Source organism: Manis pentadactyla, chromosome 10 (genome assembly GCF_030020395.1).
Source record: "Manis pentadactyla isolate mManPen7 chromosome 10, mManPen7.hap1, whole genome shotgun sequence".
NCBI classification, from domain to species: Eukaryota; Metazoa; Chordata; class Mammalia; order Pholidota; family Manidae; genus Manis; species Manis pentadactyla.
Window position 1 is genome coordinate 42,376,657 of NC_080028.1, and position 18,320 is coordinate 42,394,976.

Consider the following 18,320-nt stretch of genomic DNA (forward strand, 5'->3'; position numbering starts at 1 on the left):
TATGACAATTATTCTTTTTTCCACATCTCTCTCTTCTCTATCATTTTTTTCAGACTATACCTGAATTTTATCTTCAATAGTCAATTTACACTAAGCAATGAAATGCCCCTTGTAATGTCCTTCTTGAATTATGATCTTTTTTGATTTTTTGGCAATCCTACTAATCCATAACATTCTTTTTTTAACTGATGTAATATTGGTAATAACATTATATGTGTTTAAGTTTACAACATTATAATTCAACTTCCGTATACAGTACAAATTTATTATCATCAAAAGTCTAGTTACCACCCACTATATACAATCCCTGCCACCCATTCTGCCCAGCCCCCAATTACCATTGTTCTGAAATCAAGGGATAATGTAGGTCTGAATATTGGGGAACTTATCAAATCAAGATTTAGGTGTCCTGCTTCTACATTCTGGCTTCTTCTCCTTGAGGCAATGTCTAAATACCATCAAAGACAAGGCCAATAAAAGGCATCCAGTACTTGGAAATACTGTTCTCTTTTTTCTGTTGTCATCATATTTCAGCATGCAGTGCACTCACTGGAATAATTTCCAGAAATGCCAATAGGAACATTTTTTTGTGTGGATAAATTGGTTTGAAAGAAAGTATATAGTTATCTTCACTGATTTTGAAGTTGTTCCATTAACAACTTCTATTTATTCTTAAAAAGTGGATGTTTTATAAGGAGGAAGTCTCCTAGAGTGCATGCTTTTCTTTTAGATCACTTTACAAGATTTGGTAAAGGATCTTGAATTGCTCTGGCACAGATGAATGATAGATATTGAAGTATTCCCAATAAGTGAGAAATAGTCTCTGGGCATTTATATTCCATATCATGAGAAGACTATTAGCCATAGATTGAACTTCATTTATTTACATCTGTTTTCAATGAATTTGAGCATTTGGCATTCTTTCTTGTCTCTAGAACATGCATTTATTGAAGAAACCATTCTGACAAATATCACCTTAGAAGGAGACATAAATACCTTGATTTAGGCTTTTGGATTATAAGGGGAAAATGTTTTTAGTGGGAAATTGTGTTGATAAATCTACAGAATAGGGAGAAACCATTATTTGGCAATGTCATGAATATCGCTCATGGATTACTCATATTTAAATTTCACTTAACTCAGTCCCAAAAACATGAATAGTCTCTTAGTTCTTTGTGAGAAATACAATCTGCTTTACTGTGTCTTTGAAGGCATCTTTCACTTGTTTGTTTCGAAGTGTATAAATAAATGGATTAAGCAAAGGGGCAACAGACGTAGTGAGCACAGACACCACTTTATTAATAGCTACTCCTTCCTTTGCCGAGGGCTTGATGTAGATGAAGATGCAGCTGCCATAGGTGAGGGAAACCACAACCATGTGGGAGGAGCAGGTGGAAAAGGCCTTTTTCCTTTGCTGGGCAGAAGGGAATCTGAGAATGGTCTTGATGATGTATGTGTAGGAGAGGACAACGCACACCAAGGTAATAATGAGTGCCAGCACAGCAAAACTCAAGACAATTTTCTCTATTAACGCTGTGTCTGAACAGGTTATCTGTAAAATAGGAGATGCATCACAGCCGAAATGATCAATCACATTCGAGTCACAGAATTCCAGCTGGAGGCCCATGGCAAGGGGTGGGAGGATGATTAACAGGCCTGCAATCCAACAGCAGAGAACAAGTGTAATGCAGACTCTGCTGTTCATGATGCTCATGTAATGCAGGGGCTTACAGATGGCCACGTAGCGGTCATAGGACATGGCGGCAAGGAGAAAAAATTCTGTTGTTGCAAAGAGGACAACAAAAAACAACTGGGTGGCACAAGCATTATAGGTAACTGTATTATCTCCAGATATCATGGTGTACAGGAATCTGGGGATGCAGACAGTAGTGAATGAGACTTCTAAGAAAGAGAAATTTCGGAGAAAAAAATACATGGGAGTTTTAAGATGGGAATCCCACAGTGTGAGGGTGATAATGATGAGGTTCCCAGCCACACTCAATAGGTAGGTGATAAACAAAAATACCAGAAGCAAGACTTGTAGTTTTGGGTCATCTGTCAATCCCAGCAGGATGAATGTGGTTATTGCTGTGTGATTCCTCATCACTGCCTTGTGCCAAGTCAAGAGCGATTCCACCTGAAGAGAGAAGTGTCGCAAGAAGCTGGCCCTGGAACCTGGATGCAAACACTGGGCAAGCAGCTCACACACACTTCCTTCTTTTCCTTATTGGCCAATTGTTAATAGCAGTGCCTCTGACATCTTACTAGGAGGCAGCTACAGGAAGTATCTAAGATGGATCTTATGCTTATAATTCTCTGATTAGCAAGCACATTTACAAAAATGTTGAATAAAAGCCAAAGAAAACATAAATTATATGTGTAATTTGCCATTTCTCAGGAATACTGTTTTGTGGTACAGATCTTATTTGTCTTATCCTGGAGGAAATTAAGTCATTTTTGAAGTTTTCTTCTCCCCTCCTCATCTTTCTATGCTTGCACACCATACTGAAAAGCTCCATTTTCAAAATCAAGATCTATCAATTAGCATTTTTGTGTGTTTTGCAATTTTTAGAGCAGTTTTAGGACCACAGCAATATTGAGCATAATGTACAGAGATTCCCCATATCCCTCCTGTCCACACATGAGCAGCCTACCCCTAGTGTCAGCACTCTCACCAGAGTACTACATTTGTTAAACTGATGGACCCACATGGAGACATCAAAGCCCACAGTTTGCATTATGTTTCTTTCTTACTTTTGTCTATTCAATGGGTTTGGATGAATGTTTCCTTAGTATTTCACATTGAACTTCTTAAGTTATGTTGAATTTTAACAACAGAACATTCATTTAAAAGTGTGTACTTAAAAATTATCTCTAAATAGGGAGACAAAACATTTAAAATGCAAAGATGTATCTGTTTTTTTCATACATATCTAGGCAAATGAAGGTATTTCTAAACCATATTTGGGGACTGCTTAGGCGGAACTTTTCATGAAGTGCTATAAGGAAGGCATTTCTGGAACCTGACTATCAGCCAGCCTGAGTCCTAGTCGGGCTAGTGGGGCTCTGTGGTGTGGGCAGGGCCCAGAGGGAGGATCTGTGGTGTCTGCTCTCTGCACCCCCTGATCAATCCTCTGCTCTTTGCAGTACAGCAGTCAGAATCAGTGCCGGGGTATATATTAATGACCTCTTTGAACAATTTCTGCTGCTCCTCTCCTCAAAACATTTCTCCCCACAATTTTAGCAACAGCTCCCTAACCCTGCTGCTTCTGTTCTTTGACTTTTAGAATATGCATCTTGCCAAGCAACATCTAGAAACAAGTGTACACATATGAACCAATCTTTGTGAATACATTTATAGCACCCTAATTTCCTCATTGAAATTCCACATTGACATTCCCAGGAGTTCTAAGACTCCCTCAGAAATTCCATTAGACAGGTGATTGTGAAATTCCCCTCACCTTCGTGTCCAAACTTACCCTCACTGACATTCATATTTTAAGCAGCTGCTCTCAGGTATCCATCCTGTAAAAGAAGATCTGGTTAATGCATTCTCGCTGGCGTTATACACTGTTAATAATAAATATATCAGCCTATAATATATTTTTGTGTTTTATAAGGGGGAATAATTGATAGTTAAATGAGAAAATTTAGCCATAATTCAAGGGTTTGTAGGGAAACACTGCACATTTTATATGAGTGGAAAATTTAATTTCTTAATTGGTCCAACAATTGTCCCAGTTGTACCCAATGTGTTTTCCGAATAGAGAACCAAAGATACATTAGGTTACTCTTTCCTATTGCTCAAGTGAGCAATCTACATTGATTCATCCAAATAATTTTTAATAAGCATCTATTATTTGAGGAGCATAATAATAGAGACTGTAGACCTGACCATTAGCAAGTTGCTCCTGAAGGAGCTCTCAGGCCACCCCCGTAGGAGAAAGTATGCCTTTTTAGTGCATACTCAGTGACATGGTAGACCAAGAGAACAGTGGAAATGCAACTTTGTTAGCAACCCATGTTTCTTCTTCGGCAATCACTCTTTGTTATATTGGTAGCTATTCATGTTTTTCTATGTTCATTCAGTTTTCTAGGTTCTTCTCTTCCCATTAAAGTTGTCACAGTCGTCTGTCACCATAAGCTGGGTGAACAAGGGCATTGCTCAGGGTTCGCAGACATGAAATCAGAACAGAAAAACCCCTCCCTGGAGAAGTGCTCCCTGCAGAGATAGGATCTTGCCATGTTCCTGCCAGAAGTAGCTAACGGGCCAAACTCAATGGCAGGTCAGGCTTGTATTTGCCCTCCTAATTCCTCCCTGCTTCCCTGCCTTCCAGTGAAGAAGAGTTCAAATGCTTATACTGGCTGCTGACACTGTCACTCCAGCTCTCCCTCTCCTGCAGGTTCCAGGATCTAAAATTATTCTCTGCTTTCTTAATTAAAACTTTAATTCTTCTCTATTGAGAGTAAAGTGGTGAACTCAGTGACATTTTTATTGTAAGACTGCTTGCTGCCTTCCGGCCTGTACACCAATCACACCGGTTCTCTCTGTTATATTGGAAACATTTCCCTGGGAGGCTGAGAGCTACTCATTTATTTTGACTTTGGATCAATTAAAGTTTGAAACAATTTCACTAAAGAAATGATAATATTTATCCCCTTCCTCCCAGAAATATAGTTTCCAGTTAATGTTCACAGGCAGGCCTTGATGACAGCCTGTGCAAGACTGCCCACACTCACTGTCCCTGGGGGGCTAGTAAGTGATCGAGATTCAGGTTTTTCTTTCATCAACTCCCTGTTTGATGATGAAAAAATATACTTGACACACTTTGACCTTATTCATGTTTGGCAACAACCTCATTCAGCCTTCATGTGGGACAGTGGCTGCCCGTGGGCTGGATAGTTGAGATTCAAAAACAGTAAATGCTGCCCCCGCCCAAACGTTTCAAAATTGGCCTCAATAACCGATGGAGAGTAAAGTGAGGTTCCCTGCAAGGTGATTTATAGTATTGGTATTACTTGGTATCTGTGGCGTTAGTGGATATTACTGGGCGGCAATGCCTTTTCCAACAGCTTTTGTTTTTCTACCTCTCAAGTACTTATGGCCTCCTCCACTCTCAGCTGTGACTGTCACTTTAAAAGGCAAAAGTGACCAAGATAGACATTTCTAATCTCATATTCCTGCAGAATAACAACCTATCAGAAATGGCTCTGGAACACTTTTCTGCAGTATCAATAATAATGAACTGAATTCTAGAATTTTAAACTGGCTGTATTCACCCTCTGCCTGTGTTTTGATCATTTAGAAAAATGTGCCATGCTGATCACATGCTCACCCCCTTCCTGACAGGCTGTCCCCCAGGCCCCTGAGGGAACCAAAGTGTGAGGGGCGTTAGGTGGGTGAGCAGCTTTGTGGGCACTTCTGCTCCCATTCTCACCACCCCCCATCTCTAACCTGTCTCACCCCCACACAAGTGCACGTGTGAGCACGGACGGACACACACACACACACACACACACACACACACTCACAGCCGAGTCTGGCAACTGACAGAGCTCTCCTGGATTTTCACAGCTCCTGATAGAATGAGCCCAGTCTCAGTCCCCTCTTCTCTCACCGAGTCTTTCAGTGTTTTCAATTCTAGATGTCCCAGTTACTCTGTTAATTCAAAGAAATAAAAGAGAGGTGCAGAGATAAAGTTTCCCTCTAGTTTTGTCAAAAGAGTGCATCTGATCTTCCTGGGCAGGGAGGCAGGCTGCCCTGTAAATTCTATCAGAGCATCATTTCTTTTATGTGTTTCTGCTACCAGGGCACAGGGAACATGTGAATGAACAAAACAGTCCTCAGTGACCCAGTTTGTAAAGTTACTAATGAACTGGTGGCAGTCTAATCAACAGTGTGAAAACACATGAGGCAGTGGGGACAGTGTCCTCAGAGACACTGAGAGTGGTTTGATATCATCTAAATTCTGTTTCGATTTTTCTTTGTTGAATCTCTGTATTTATCCTAGAATTATGCACTGTGTTTGGCACCATATATGATATATTATTTATCTTTCACATCAGTCTTATGTAAAGTCAAAGAACAAAACTATCCTCCTTTTGCAGATGAGGAAACTGAGGAGCAGGGAAATGAAGTTCAGAATGCCCTGCCTGAGGCGGTTCAAGTTTTGAACAAAAGGTGGTGCTTGTTCCTATATTCAAGACACTGACCATATATGGAACTTTCTAACACTTCTAGGGCTACCTGTTGTTCATTTTCATCCTCTCTCTTTCTACCTATGAGTTTTCAGGTAGGCAATTAAACAACCTACTATCAGTATTTGAAGCAAAGGAGAGTTTTGCATCTGAAGCACTGGATAAACCATTGTCTGAAGCCAGGAGAAGTTTATTGTTTTGCTATGGCTGATTACTGCCCAGTGAACTTGAAGAAAGCTTTTTTTCACTATCCCTTCTGTCATGTCTGCACAGTTTTCACTCTTGCACTCATGCTGCTCCTTGTGTCAAATGAGGGAGCAGAGGTGTGTTCCTGCTGCCTTGACTGGAACAGGTGTCTCTGCTGTCCCTTTACTCAGTCCACTCACTACTCCTCTGCTGAGGTTTGTCACGCAGACTGGCCAAGTCACATCACATCTCTGTCACCCCACTATTGGCAGAGTGATTGAAAATTTTCCCTGGCAGAGGGAGTGTGCTGGGAAGGAAGGACTTATGTCACTGTAATCATAGTAAATTTTTGAAGAACATCCTGATGGGGTGTAGCAGGGACTGGTAATTTCCTGTCTGGTGTGTTTCTTCCCTGATCCATAGCAACTGAACCACAATTTTATTCAGGGTGCAAAGTGCCCAGATAAAATACTGTACCCAGCCACCCTTTTAACTGGCATGGTTGTTTGACTAAGTTTATGGCTAATGATGCATGTTACAGTGATTTTAATCAATTATTGCTGCAGAACCATAAATTTCCCTGTAAATACTGGTTTAGTTGCATCCCACAAATTTTGCTATTTGTCTTCTAATAATGGGCGTTTCTAGGAAAATTTGTTACTGATTTCTAATTTAATTCCATTTGGCCAGGTAACATACTTTGTATTATGATCACTTTTTAAAAAACAAAATTGATCATTCTTAGCTATATTTTATTTAATTTTATCAACTGTGCCATTTTTGGATCTCTGTATTTATCTCCTCATTAAAGGTTGTATTTTCCTGCTTCTCACATGTGGTGAATTTTCATTATGTCAGGCACTATGAATTTACCTTCTTGAAGGTCAGATGTATTTCTATCCCTGTAAAGGTTCTTTAGGCTTCTTCTGCCGTCATTTACATCACTTGGAGACAAGTTTGTCCTTTTGGTGTCTGTGTTAGTCTGTGTTACACTGGACCAGAGCAGTGTTTAGCCTAGATTTCTGTCCTCAAAACTGAGACACATTTATGAATTATACCTAGTAAATTATGAGATTTTAAATTCTGTTTGGTGAGACTAGGAACCATTTCCATTCCTTTGTGTGTTCAGAATTGCAATCTTTGCTGGTGAATCTTACTGTAGGTCATTTCCCTACATGTGTATGCTCAGCTGAATGCTCATGGTGGGGTGCCTGTAGGTCACCAGACGTCTCCCTACGTGCCTCTCCCACCTCTCGGCGCTCGTTCCTGTGAACTTCAGCCTCCCTAGACTGTCACCTACGCTTCCTCCACGCTGGCAGACTGATGGGATCTCTATGAGCCCCTGCCTGTGCTGCTCCAGGAAGCAAACTGAGGTAATCCTCTCTCAGGCATCACTGTCGTTCACTGCTTGATGTTAGTTATTTGGAAAATTTTAGTTTCGGACATTTTGCTTGAATTTTTACTGTTTTAAGTTAAGGGGCCACATATGCTCCCTGTGACTCCATTTCAGGTTGAGCCTATCTTCCTAGGCTCTTTTCCTCATATTAAAACCTTTTCCAAAGTTCTATACTTTTTAATATCTAGAATGACTAATAATCTTCACTTTCTTCTGTATTGATTATTCTATATATTCCTATAATATTTCTTTTTTTTGGTTATGATTAATTTTTGTCTTCCCCTCAAAGTCATTTGTTCAGCAGCATGTATGCTTGGTTCCTCACCATATGAAATGAGTAGCACTCTCTGCTACCTGATAGGATTGATTATTATTTGGGGTGGGTGTTGGTGGGAGGAATAGCAGGGAAGGCCTTGAGGAGATGAGATGCCATCTGAGATCCTGCAGTCTGGCTTAGACATGAGTCCAGCACATAGTAAGTGTTAATTTGCAGAAATATCCATCATGGTTTGCAGCCCTCCTGTGAGGAGATGTGTTTATTGGCCCTTGAAAGTGTGCTGCCCTTGTGGTTTGCTTTTACCAAGTGGCCACACTTTTATGGAACATTTTAGCAGAAAATGAGGAAAATAAGAAGTGTAACTTCTGTTGGTTATTTCTGAGTTTCTGGTGACCTTGGAGAAAGAAACATGATTATCTCAGGGTTTTAAATTCCTATCTCAAGGTATGAAAGATGTCAGAAAACTATGACTTCCTTAAAAGAAGTCAGTGTCTCCTGCACCTCCTATAGGACTTCTTGAAAGCAACCCAAGTTTACTTTATTGAATAAATTAATTTCAATGAAAATTGAATTTACAACTTCTAGAATTTACTAGAGGACACAATGAGTGTGTAGATTCCATTGAAGTTCCAGAGAAGCACACACTTATAATATCCTCTCTCAAGGGTTTGATCTCTTCTTGCCTGAAGAACCTACAATCACCTACTTTGAGGCAGTTTTCTAGCAGGAGAATGCTGAACCTGTTGAAGACCCACCCCCACATTATCTCCTTGCTTAGAGTCCAATAACAAGACTCATCAGGGCATCAGGTACACAGTATGAGCTGGAAGGAGTTTCCATAGACACCAAAAGGATTTTAAGACAGCTAATTTATACCAACAGAAACCTGAGGAATATCTATGGGAATAGGTCATAAGAGTTTTGGAATCAGGGTAAGATGAGAAGTAATATTGAACTGCGTAAATTTACTCATGTGAAAAAAATATTATTCAGTTTTAAGTAAAGAGGGAAATCCTGCTATTTTTGAAAACATGGATGGACATTGAGGGCACTATCATAATTGACAGAAGCCAGATAAAAAGATAAATAGTATATGATATCACCTGTATGTGGAATCTAAAAATGTCAAACACATAGGAACAGAGAACAGATTGGTGTTTGGCAGAATCAGGAGGTGGGGTGGGGGAAATGGGTAAAGGTTGTCAAAAGATGTAAACGTTCAGTTATAAGAGAAATAAGTTCCAGATATGTAATGTTCACATGTTGATTATAGTTATGAACACTCTATTGTTTAATTGAAACAGCTAATAAAGGAAAATTGTAACTATGTGAAGTGATGGATATTAATTAAACAATGTGGTAATCATTTCCCAATATACACATATATTAAATAATTATGTTCCACACCTTAGACTTATACAATATGTCAATTATATTTCAATAAAATTGGAAAAAAGTAAAGGATTATCATGCCAAAAATACAAGAATGAGAACACTATGAAAAATTCCACTTTAATAGCAAGTTAGTGTAATTCAATAGTTTCTCCTTAGTCTGTAGGTGGTGGTTTGCATAACAAAAAATTGTAAATTACATGTACATTCTTCTTAAGACAGTTGATGCTTGACCAGGAAGGAAAACTGAGAGAAATAATTTCCGCCCCAGATAATCTATTAATTTAAAGAAATGAGTGGACTAAAATACAGCCTAAATTTTTACTTCCTGTTTGTATTTTATACATAATGATGAGGTGTCGTTCGGACTTTATGAAAATGTATATTCATGCTCAATTAGGAAAGGGAAACACTATAAAAGAAGTTTTGATTTTTGAATTAAGATTATAGTGCTTACTTAAGTTTGTGATTCTAAGAGTAATAGAAAATAAATTTTGGTGGTTAAACAGACTGTAATCTCAGTATTGTGTGTCGACTTGAATTACAACACACAACAAAATATGAAATATTTGGTTGTGTATGTTTTTAACTTTTAAAGAATTCTTAGTTTCCTAATTCTTTGAAAGAAAGGCCATCTTTTTTATTGAGTGCTTGAAGGCTTGCTTGACCTGCTTGTTCCGTAGAGTGTAAATGACAGGGTTCATCAGAGGGATGACTGACGTGTTGAGCAATGACACCACCTTATTCATGGCCACGCCTTCCTTTGCTGGTTTGATATAGATGAAGATGCAACTTCCGTAAGTGATGGAAACTACAATCATGTGGGAAGAACAGGTGGAGAAAGCTTTTTTTCTTTGCTGAGCTGAAGGGAGTCTTAAAATAGTCTTGATGATGTATGTGTAGGACACAGCTACACAGACTAATGTGAAAATTAGGGTCAGCACAGCCATGACAAGGGCAAGCTGCTCTATAAATTGAGTGTCTGAGCATATAATCTTCAGAAGAGGAGATGCATCACAGCCAAAGTGGTCAATGAGATAGAAGTTACAGAAATCCAGCTGAACTCCTAGGCTAAGTGGAGGGAGTATGACAATTAACCCAATCAGCCAACACAAAAGGACAAGAATGGTGCAAACCCTGTCATTCATGATGGTGGTGTAGTGCAGGGGCTTGCAGATGGCCACGTAGCGGTCATAGGACATGGCAGTTAGGAGAAAAAATTCTGTTGCCCCAGTGAGGATGATAAAAAATAATTGGATGATGCAAGCATTATAGGTAACCCTTCTGTCCCCAGTTGTCAGGCTATACAGGAATCGAGGAACACAGACAGTTGTAAATATTATTTCTAAGATGGAGAAATTCCGAAGGAAAAAGTACATGGGTGTTTTAAGATGAGGGTCCAGCAGAGTGAGGAGCACAATGATGAGATTTCCAGCAACAGTGAAAATGTAGGTGAGAAACAGAAATACTAAAAGAAACACCTGTAGTAGTGGGTCATCTGTTAATCCAAGTAGGATGAATGTTATTGAAGTATGATTTTTCATCACCGTCTTCAGATATGTAATGAGTCTCTATTAATAAATCATAAACTCCAAATCTGAGGAATAGAATGTAAAAATAATATTCAATAAGCTGCATAGAGGAAAGGAGCCAAGCAAGTCAGGAGAAGCACATTTTTTGCCTTTAGTGCATCATCAATAGTCTGATTAGAATTGACTGCGTTGTGTTGCATTTCCCTGGACTCTGCTTTACCTTGGTCTTCACAGTTTGTTTCATACAAAATATCCATCTGATGTTTCATCTTCACTAGTTAAAGGGAAAATTTTGATATATATAGAGAATGCCACAAGCATATCACCGTCCCCTGAGATTAGGGCAGCTGTCATGGTATCTTGACTCCTCAGTGTAGAGTAGGAGATCCATGAAAGTTAGTACTAGGAAAATTTCTGTATAAAAATTTTATTTCCTCATCTGTCAGAACAGCATATCAGCAAATCATTCTCACACCCTGTAGCAATATAATACCACCAAGACTTAGTTGTATTACATTCCATGTTTTGCAACACTCGTTCTCTGCAAATAACTCCTTAACCTCCTCAATATCCTAAAGGAGCCTTTACTGTTTGGGTGGCCTGGGAGCAGCACCACAGAGTTACTCTGAATTTCCTGTGTCCCATACATCTCCAGGATTTCTTCTTTGGTACCCTTTTATGTTAATATGCTGAATTATTCAGGTATGTGTCCCTCCCACATATCAGTTTGAAAAACATCTGCTTTGCTTCCTTTCCTGAATTCCTGTTTCAATTTCATTGTGTTTTCTAACATCCCACAGTGCAAGCCCTCCCAGATTCTGACAAATGGGATGTTCTGATGGTGTTCCTAACGAGAACCATATACTCTCCTTAGGCTTCCCTGATCCTTAGGTCCTGTAATATAGGTAAAGATACTTCATCTCCCAAGTGCCTTACAAAGCTACTTGCTAGCTCTATTAATAAAAATTCTGTATCCTCCTAGATGGACTGACAAAGGTGAATACCACTTGAGAAAAGTGTCTCCTTTGCCGTGATTCCTTTCATGGGGACTCACTTTGTGCATGGGGATGTCCCTAACCATCGCGGCCTCTGTCCCTGCTTCAGGACACCTCTTTGCTCTTCAGTGCTCTGGCCCAAGGATAGACCAGACTGGGCTCAACAGTTATTATCAGGCATTAATACTTAACAAGGATTAAATATGACACGGAAAAGAAATAAAAAGGGCTATTTGGTGTGGATGGAGATTCTTAAGAGCTAAAAAATCACAGTCTATCCTTGTGAGTTTCCCTATAGGACCGCCTCCCCATGTGGCTCCTTTTGAGGATCATGTCAAAGAAGCCATTTTACGGCCTTCCAGGAAGCCACTGAGTATTTTTTCATTTCTTGTCTTTTCTTCCTATTCACTTACCTTCCCGGCGATTGGGGCAATGTTGTACTTCTAAGAAGTGTCAGAGCTGGCATTTGTTCCAGGTCAAGGTCAACCTAAAGTTTAAGTGTTTCAAGGAAAGCTATAATTTTAGGATTTGGGGCAATTGCTCATCCTTAATCAATTCTTATAATCACAAATTAGTGAAAATGTTAGCTTTTCAAATGTTTCCTAATCACAAACAGTATCTCTGGGGCATCTGGGTTTATTCAGTAAACAACTAGGCTGACATCTCCCCAAAGACATGAATTATTTTGTAATATGAATATTTTTATATGATGCTTTGAGATATTCCCTACAAAATGCCTTATGTACTGTTTCCCTCTGGACTTGGGAAGGCATAAATTCTCTTCTATTGAAGAGAGCTGTCACAGTGTGAGAGGGTTAATGAGCACTTTCATAAGTAAAGGCTGCTGACCTAGGCTTAATGGGATTATGAGTTTGCCTGAGCATTACAAAATAAATGATGCATAATCATGCATAAATTACTCTCCTACACTAAGACTTGAGGGTTTTTGGAGAGCAGCCACATGTCTTTCCAGTTAGTGCCTTTGATGTTCTTCACTTTAGCTCCGTCTTCCTACATAACCCAACACCTTCGTGATGGCCCATACCCTGACCCCAGGCATTATCACTGGATGGTATACCATTGCATATCACAAAAATACATAATCTTGTATCCTCAATTCAGAAGAAATGGCTGTACTGAGATTTGTAAATAAGTTCACATCATTGCTTGAATGATAACTTGGAGAAAAAAATTTTAGTACAAAGAAAGTGTATTTCATACTAGAGCTTTAGGTCACAAATATTTCAATTTCTGATATTAAGGATAATTTTAAATTTTGGAGAGTTGCTATTTATTATTTTTCCCTTTAAGGAAAATAACTACTTGATTCTCAGTTATGAGTACATATTTACTCTCTACATGTAGAAGAAATAGAAAATTATAAGAAAGGAAAATCTCCTATAATCAAATCACAGCAGTCCATCGTTATTACTACCTTATACTAATTTACAGCCTGTTTGAAAATATGTCAATATGTCATGCAGTTATTTGCATTTTTTAAAGTAATGTTATAAATAACATTTGATATTTTCCTCACTTAAACTCACTTATTTCATTATTTTTAAAGCATTTATTTTATGTTTTCCTCATGTTATTAAATATTCCTAAAAAACAGCACTACTTGCTCATCATATCCCAACTTGTAAGGAAGAAAATGATACATTTTGTAGTTCTTATAGTGACCATTATGGTTGCTTCCATTTGTTACATAATAGTATCTTAGTGGGCATTTTTGTATGTAAAATTTTTGTCTTCATCATATTAATTTCTCATTTAAGAACTAGTCAAAAATAAATATTGGATAAGGAGGTTCCCATATGTATCGTCAAAGTAGTCCCTTAAATATTGTGCCCTAGTGGTTACTCCTATCATTGGTAAGTAAGATCTTCTGTCGCCCAAAACATTGGAGTTTTAAGCATTATTATTATGGATAGTATTTTAAATATATTTTAATGGGAAGATAATCCTGATAGTTTTTTCATAGATGTTTTTTTTTAAGAGGTGTATATCACTTTATTCTAAGTGGTCACTTCACTACCAAATCATCAGTTGTCTCTATGTTTCCCTGATCTACAATGTTTTAAATTAATAACAGATATGTAGTTATTCAATGTTTATGTTACTGATTTGACTGAACACACCAGTATAAAGAATAATAATATCAGAGACTCAAAAAATAGAATGCATTCTAACGTAATGAACATGGCAATACTACCATGGACTCCTTTAGGAATGAGGCAGACCAACACATGGGTTGGATATGTTCAAGGATAAGTTAACCATTCAGCAGCATTTTTTCAATGGGTAGCTCGCTCTATAAAGTTATTTCTAACCCTCATATTCTAAGAGTCTACAAAAAGGAAGACATATGTTTTTATATATGTTTTTTGGCCCCTTTCATTGTACCATTATAACATGGCAGGGACTACACTCTCCAAGCATGTACATAGCTGGTCTTATCCTTAATTCTGATCCATTCCAAGAGCACTGCTCAAGAGTCATGTTCAGACTCATTGTCATGTTATATAGAACAAAGTGGCAATTCAGATATTACTTTTCAAATCCTGTCTGAACATGAAGAAACTTCTTACACTCAGATTTTCTAGCAGAAAAATCTAACCTCATTGCTCTTACCCTGAGACGGGACTGCATTTACACCATTTCCATGGTTCCAATTCCCAAACCTTTAGGCACATAAATGACAAAGGGTTCATTCATACTTACTTTGTGGTGGTTCTCCATCACTTTTTGAAATTTAACCCAAAGTTCTGTATTGGGTCTGAAAAACATTGGTTGCTACTGGCTATAATTTTGGGTTAACTTTGTCATACTTCCAAGCCCCCCATACTCTTCCAGGCAGAGTGCCTGCAAATGCAGGGGGATGTGCAATGGCACTGAGAGGGGGCACCCTTCGCTCTTCTCATCACCAAGTCTACATGGAGGCTGATGAGAGCTCCTTTCTCACATTAAGCTATTAAATAATATTTCCCTGAATTCTGTGACTGGAAGACTGGTCAAGGGCAAATAACTGCTAGTAACTCCCCATGGCTGTTGGGGTGAGGATGGTCTGACCTCAGTGTGCAAAGAAAGGGGATGCTCTATAAATATTCATTAGTAGAAATGGCATGCGCTTTATTGGTTTCCTCTGCTTAAGTGCCCAGGGAACAATTAAGTGCACAAACAAAATTGTCCTTGGTGATCCTTCAAACCACTAATGACTCTTCAGTGAAATTAAATTTGGCCAAGAAAAAAAAAAGAAAAATAACCAGCACTTGTGGGGCAGTGTCCACAGAGTTAGAAAATACAAGCATAATAACATCTGTTGCAGCAAAAAAAGAAAAAAGAAAATCAGACGATAAAATGGCAATTTGATTCTTGTCACGTTCTCTTTACATTGTCTGTATGCTTGGGGTCATTGGATGAATTCTGTGATAGGACACACTCAAATGATCTACTCAAGTCACTCCTCCCCAATTATCTCATTATTAGTTTTTAAGATGTTCTAATTCAATGATTAGGAGAATTAAAGTTTGTTTATTTTGTTCTACTGATCATATAGTTTATCCAAGGGTCCTATTAAGATAGGACTATTTAGTATTCATTAACCCCTGCTGTAACTCAAGTACTGAGTTTTCATTTTCAAAACATGCAGGGACCTTGCTACATCTAAAGTTGTCATTAGCTTATGAAGAATGCAGGACCTGGGTGCACTGTGCTCAGTAACCATCTCTTTAACCTAAGTCCAGGTCTCAGCCCCTCACTTCACTGTGCTCTGCTTTCCTAAAGTCCTGTGGCTGAGAACTGAGAAGTCGAGCTGCAGCCAGACACTCAATATGTGCATGTAACTTCCTGTGCTGGCTCATAGCCGGTCTCCCTATCCAAAATAAATATTAAAAATTCTATACACCCTCACATCACCACTGCAATCACACTCACTGTGGAAAGGCCTTCAGATCTTTTATAAATGTAGGTCAGTTATTGAGAGCATGGCAGGCCCTGGACAACAGCTACACTGAGTTTCTACCATGGCAAAATAGGGCCTGATTTGGGCAGGGCAGACCAAGGGAAGCAGGGATACAGAGACAGACAGGCCTGGAGAAACAGCGGCAGGGGCACATTCACGTGGGTCTGTGTCTGTACTTTCTGTGTAATCCTTTTGTCTATTTTTCATACTACTGCCAATTTTGTTGTTTATCAGGAGTGTTTTTTGTAGACTTGGTCCTCTGCATTTCCTTACAAATTTAAGAATCATGCTGAAACACAAAAATAGTTTGCTAGGATTTTGACGGACTTTGTTAAATCAATGGATCAGTTGGCCAAATCAATTGCCAATTTGGTCAGTCAAAGTAACAATTTACATATTTAGGGAATTGGGTCTTCTAATCTATTAACATGGTGTCCGCATACATTTATTTAGTTACTCTTTAGCTTCTTTCAGTATTTATAGGTTTTCCTTTTGGGTGCACATGTATCTGTGTGTTTAGAATTATTGCAATTTACTCAATTATAAGTATTCATTGTTTTGGGGTATTGTTATAAAGGTATCCATTTCAAATAGTTATCTTCTAATTTTTCACCCCTAGGACTTAGAAGAATTAACCATTGTATATTAACTTTGTATCCATGAACGTTAAGTTGCCTTATAAATTTATTTTTTATTTTTTATTACGGTACTATTGATATACACTCTTATGAAGGTTTCACATGAAAAAACAATGTGGTTACTACATTTACCCATATTATCAAGTCCCCACCCATACTCCAATGCAGTCACTGTCCATCAGTGCAGTAAGATGCCACAGAATCACTTCCTGTCTTCTCTGTGCTGCACTGTTTTCCCCGTGATCCTCCACACCATGTGTACTAAACATAATACCCCTCAGTCCCCTTCTCCCTCCGTCTCCATCCGCCCTCCCCCACTCCTCCCCTTTGGTAACCACTAGTTCCTCCTAGGAGTCTGTGAGTCTGCTGCTATTTTGTTCCTTCAGTTTTGCTTCGTTGTCATACTCCACAAATGAGGTAAATCATTTGGCACTTGTCTTTCTCTACCTGGCTTATTTCACTGAGCATAATGTCTGCCAGCTGCATCCATGTTGTTGCAAATGGTAGGATTTGTTTCTTTCTTATGGGTGAATAGTATTCCATTATGTATATGTACCACCTCTTCTTTATCCATTCATCTACTGATGGACACTTAGCTTGCTTCCATATCTTGGCTATTGTAAAGAAGTGCTCCGATAAACACAGTGGTGCATATGTCTTTTTGAATCTGAGAGGTTGTATTCTTTGGGTAAATTCCAAGGAGTGGGATTCTGGGGTCAAATGGTATTTCTATTTTTAGTTTTTTGAGGAAGCTCCATGATAGCTTTAGTTAGCATCTCTATCATATAATTATCACTTTTTTGTGGTGAGAAATTTTGTGATTAATCTCTTAGCAGTTTCGAAGTATACAATGCAATATTGTTGATTATAACCACTATGCTGTTCATGAGAGCTCCAGCACTTATTCATATTTTAATTGCAAGTTTATATCCTTTAACATCATCTCCCCATTTCCACCACCACCATCTTCTGGTAACCAACATTCCACTCTCAGTTTCTATGAGAACTGATTCTCATAGAAATATTTTTAGATTGCAGACATCAGTTATATCAGACAGTATAGGTCTTTCTCTGTATGACTTATCTCACTTAGGATAATGCTCTCAAGGTTTATGCATGTTGTCACAAATGGCAGACTTTCCTTCTTTCCTGAAATGGAATAATATTCCATTAAATATATGTAACACATCTTCTTTTTTCATTCATCTGTTGCTAGACAATTAGGTTGTTTCCTATTATAGCTACTGTGCATAATGCTGCAATAAACATGGGAGTGCATGTATCTTTCCAGCATCCTGTTTTCCCTTAGTATGTATAAAACCAAAAGTGGATTGATGGTTCATGAGGAAGTTCTGTTTTTAATTTTCTGAGCACCATCCATACCGTTTTCTATAATGGCTGACCAATTTATATTCCCACAAGGGTTTCCTTTTCTTGGCATCCTTACTAACATTTGTTCTTTTTTTTCCATGACAACTTTTCTAACAGGTGGGAGGTGATAGTTCATTGTGGTTTTGATTTGCATTTCCCTTTCCCTGATTTATGATGTTGATCATCTTTTCAAATACCTGTTAGCCATGTGGATGTCTTCTTTTAAAAATGTTTTTCTAGTTAATCTGTGCATTTTTTAATTGTATTTTTTTTCATTTTTTGTTATTGTTATTGAGTTGTATGTGTTTCTTATGTATTTTGGAATTTTTGAGGATCATCCATACTGCTTATCTGGGTTACCTGGCATGGTT

At 38.4% G+C, this 18,320-nt stretch overlaps 2 protein-coding genes and 1 pseudogene across 2 annotated transcripts; all 3 read right to left on the bottom strand.

Moving 5' to 3' along the window:
* LOC118926490 (olfactory receptor 6C74-like) overlaps nucleotides 1-18,320 on the bottom strand; it is a 185,451-nt pseudogene that overhangs the window by 61,985 nt on the left and 105,146 nt on the right.
* On the bottom strand, nucleotides 711-2,627 carry LOC130679042 (olfactory receptor 6C2-like). The gene has a single exon (XM_057486750.1). The coding sequence runs from the start codon at nucleotides 2,102-2,104 to the stop codon at nucleotides 1,166-1,168; it is 939 nt and encodes a 312-aa protein (XP_057342733.1). The 5' UTR covers nucleotides 2,105-2,627; the 3' UTR covers nucleotides 711-1,165.
* On the bottom strand, nucleotides 10,061-11,002 carry LOC130679044 (olfactory receptor 6C2-like). Its single transcript, XM_057486752.1, has one exon. The coding sequence runs from the start codon at nucleotides 10,991-10,993 to the stop codon at nucleotides 10,061-10,063; it is 933 nt and encodes a 310-aa protein (XP_057342735.1). The 5' UTR covers nucleotides 10,994-11,002.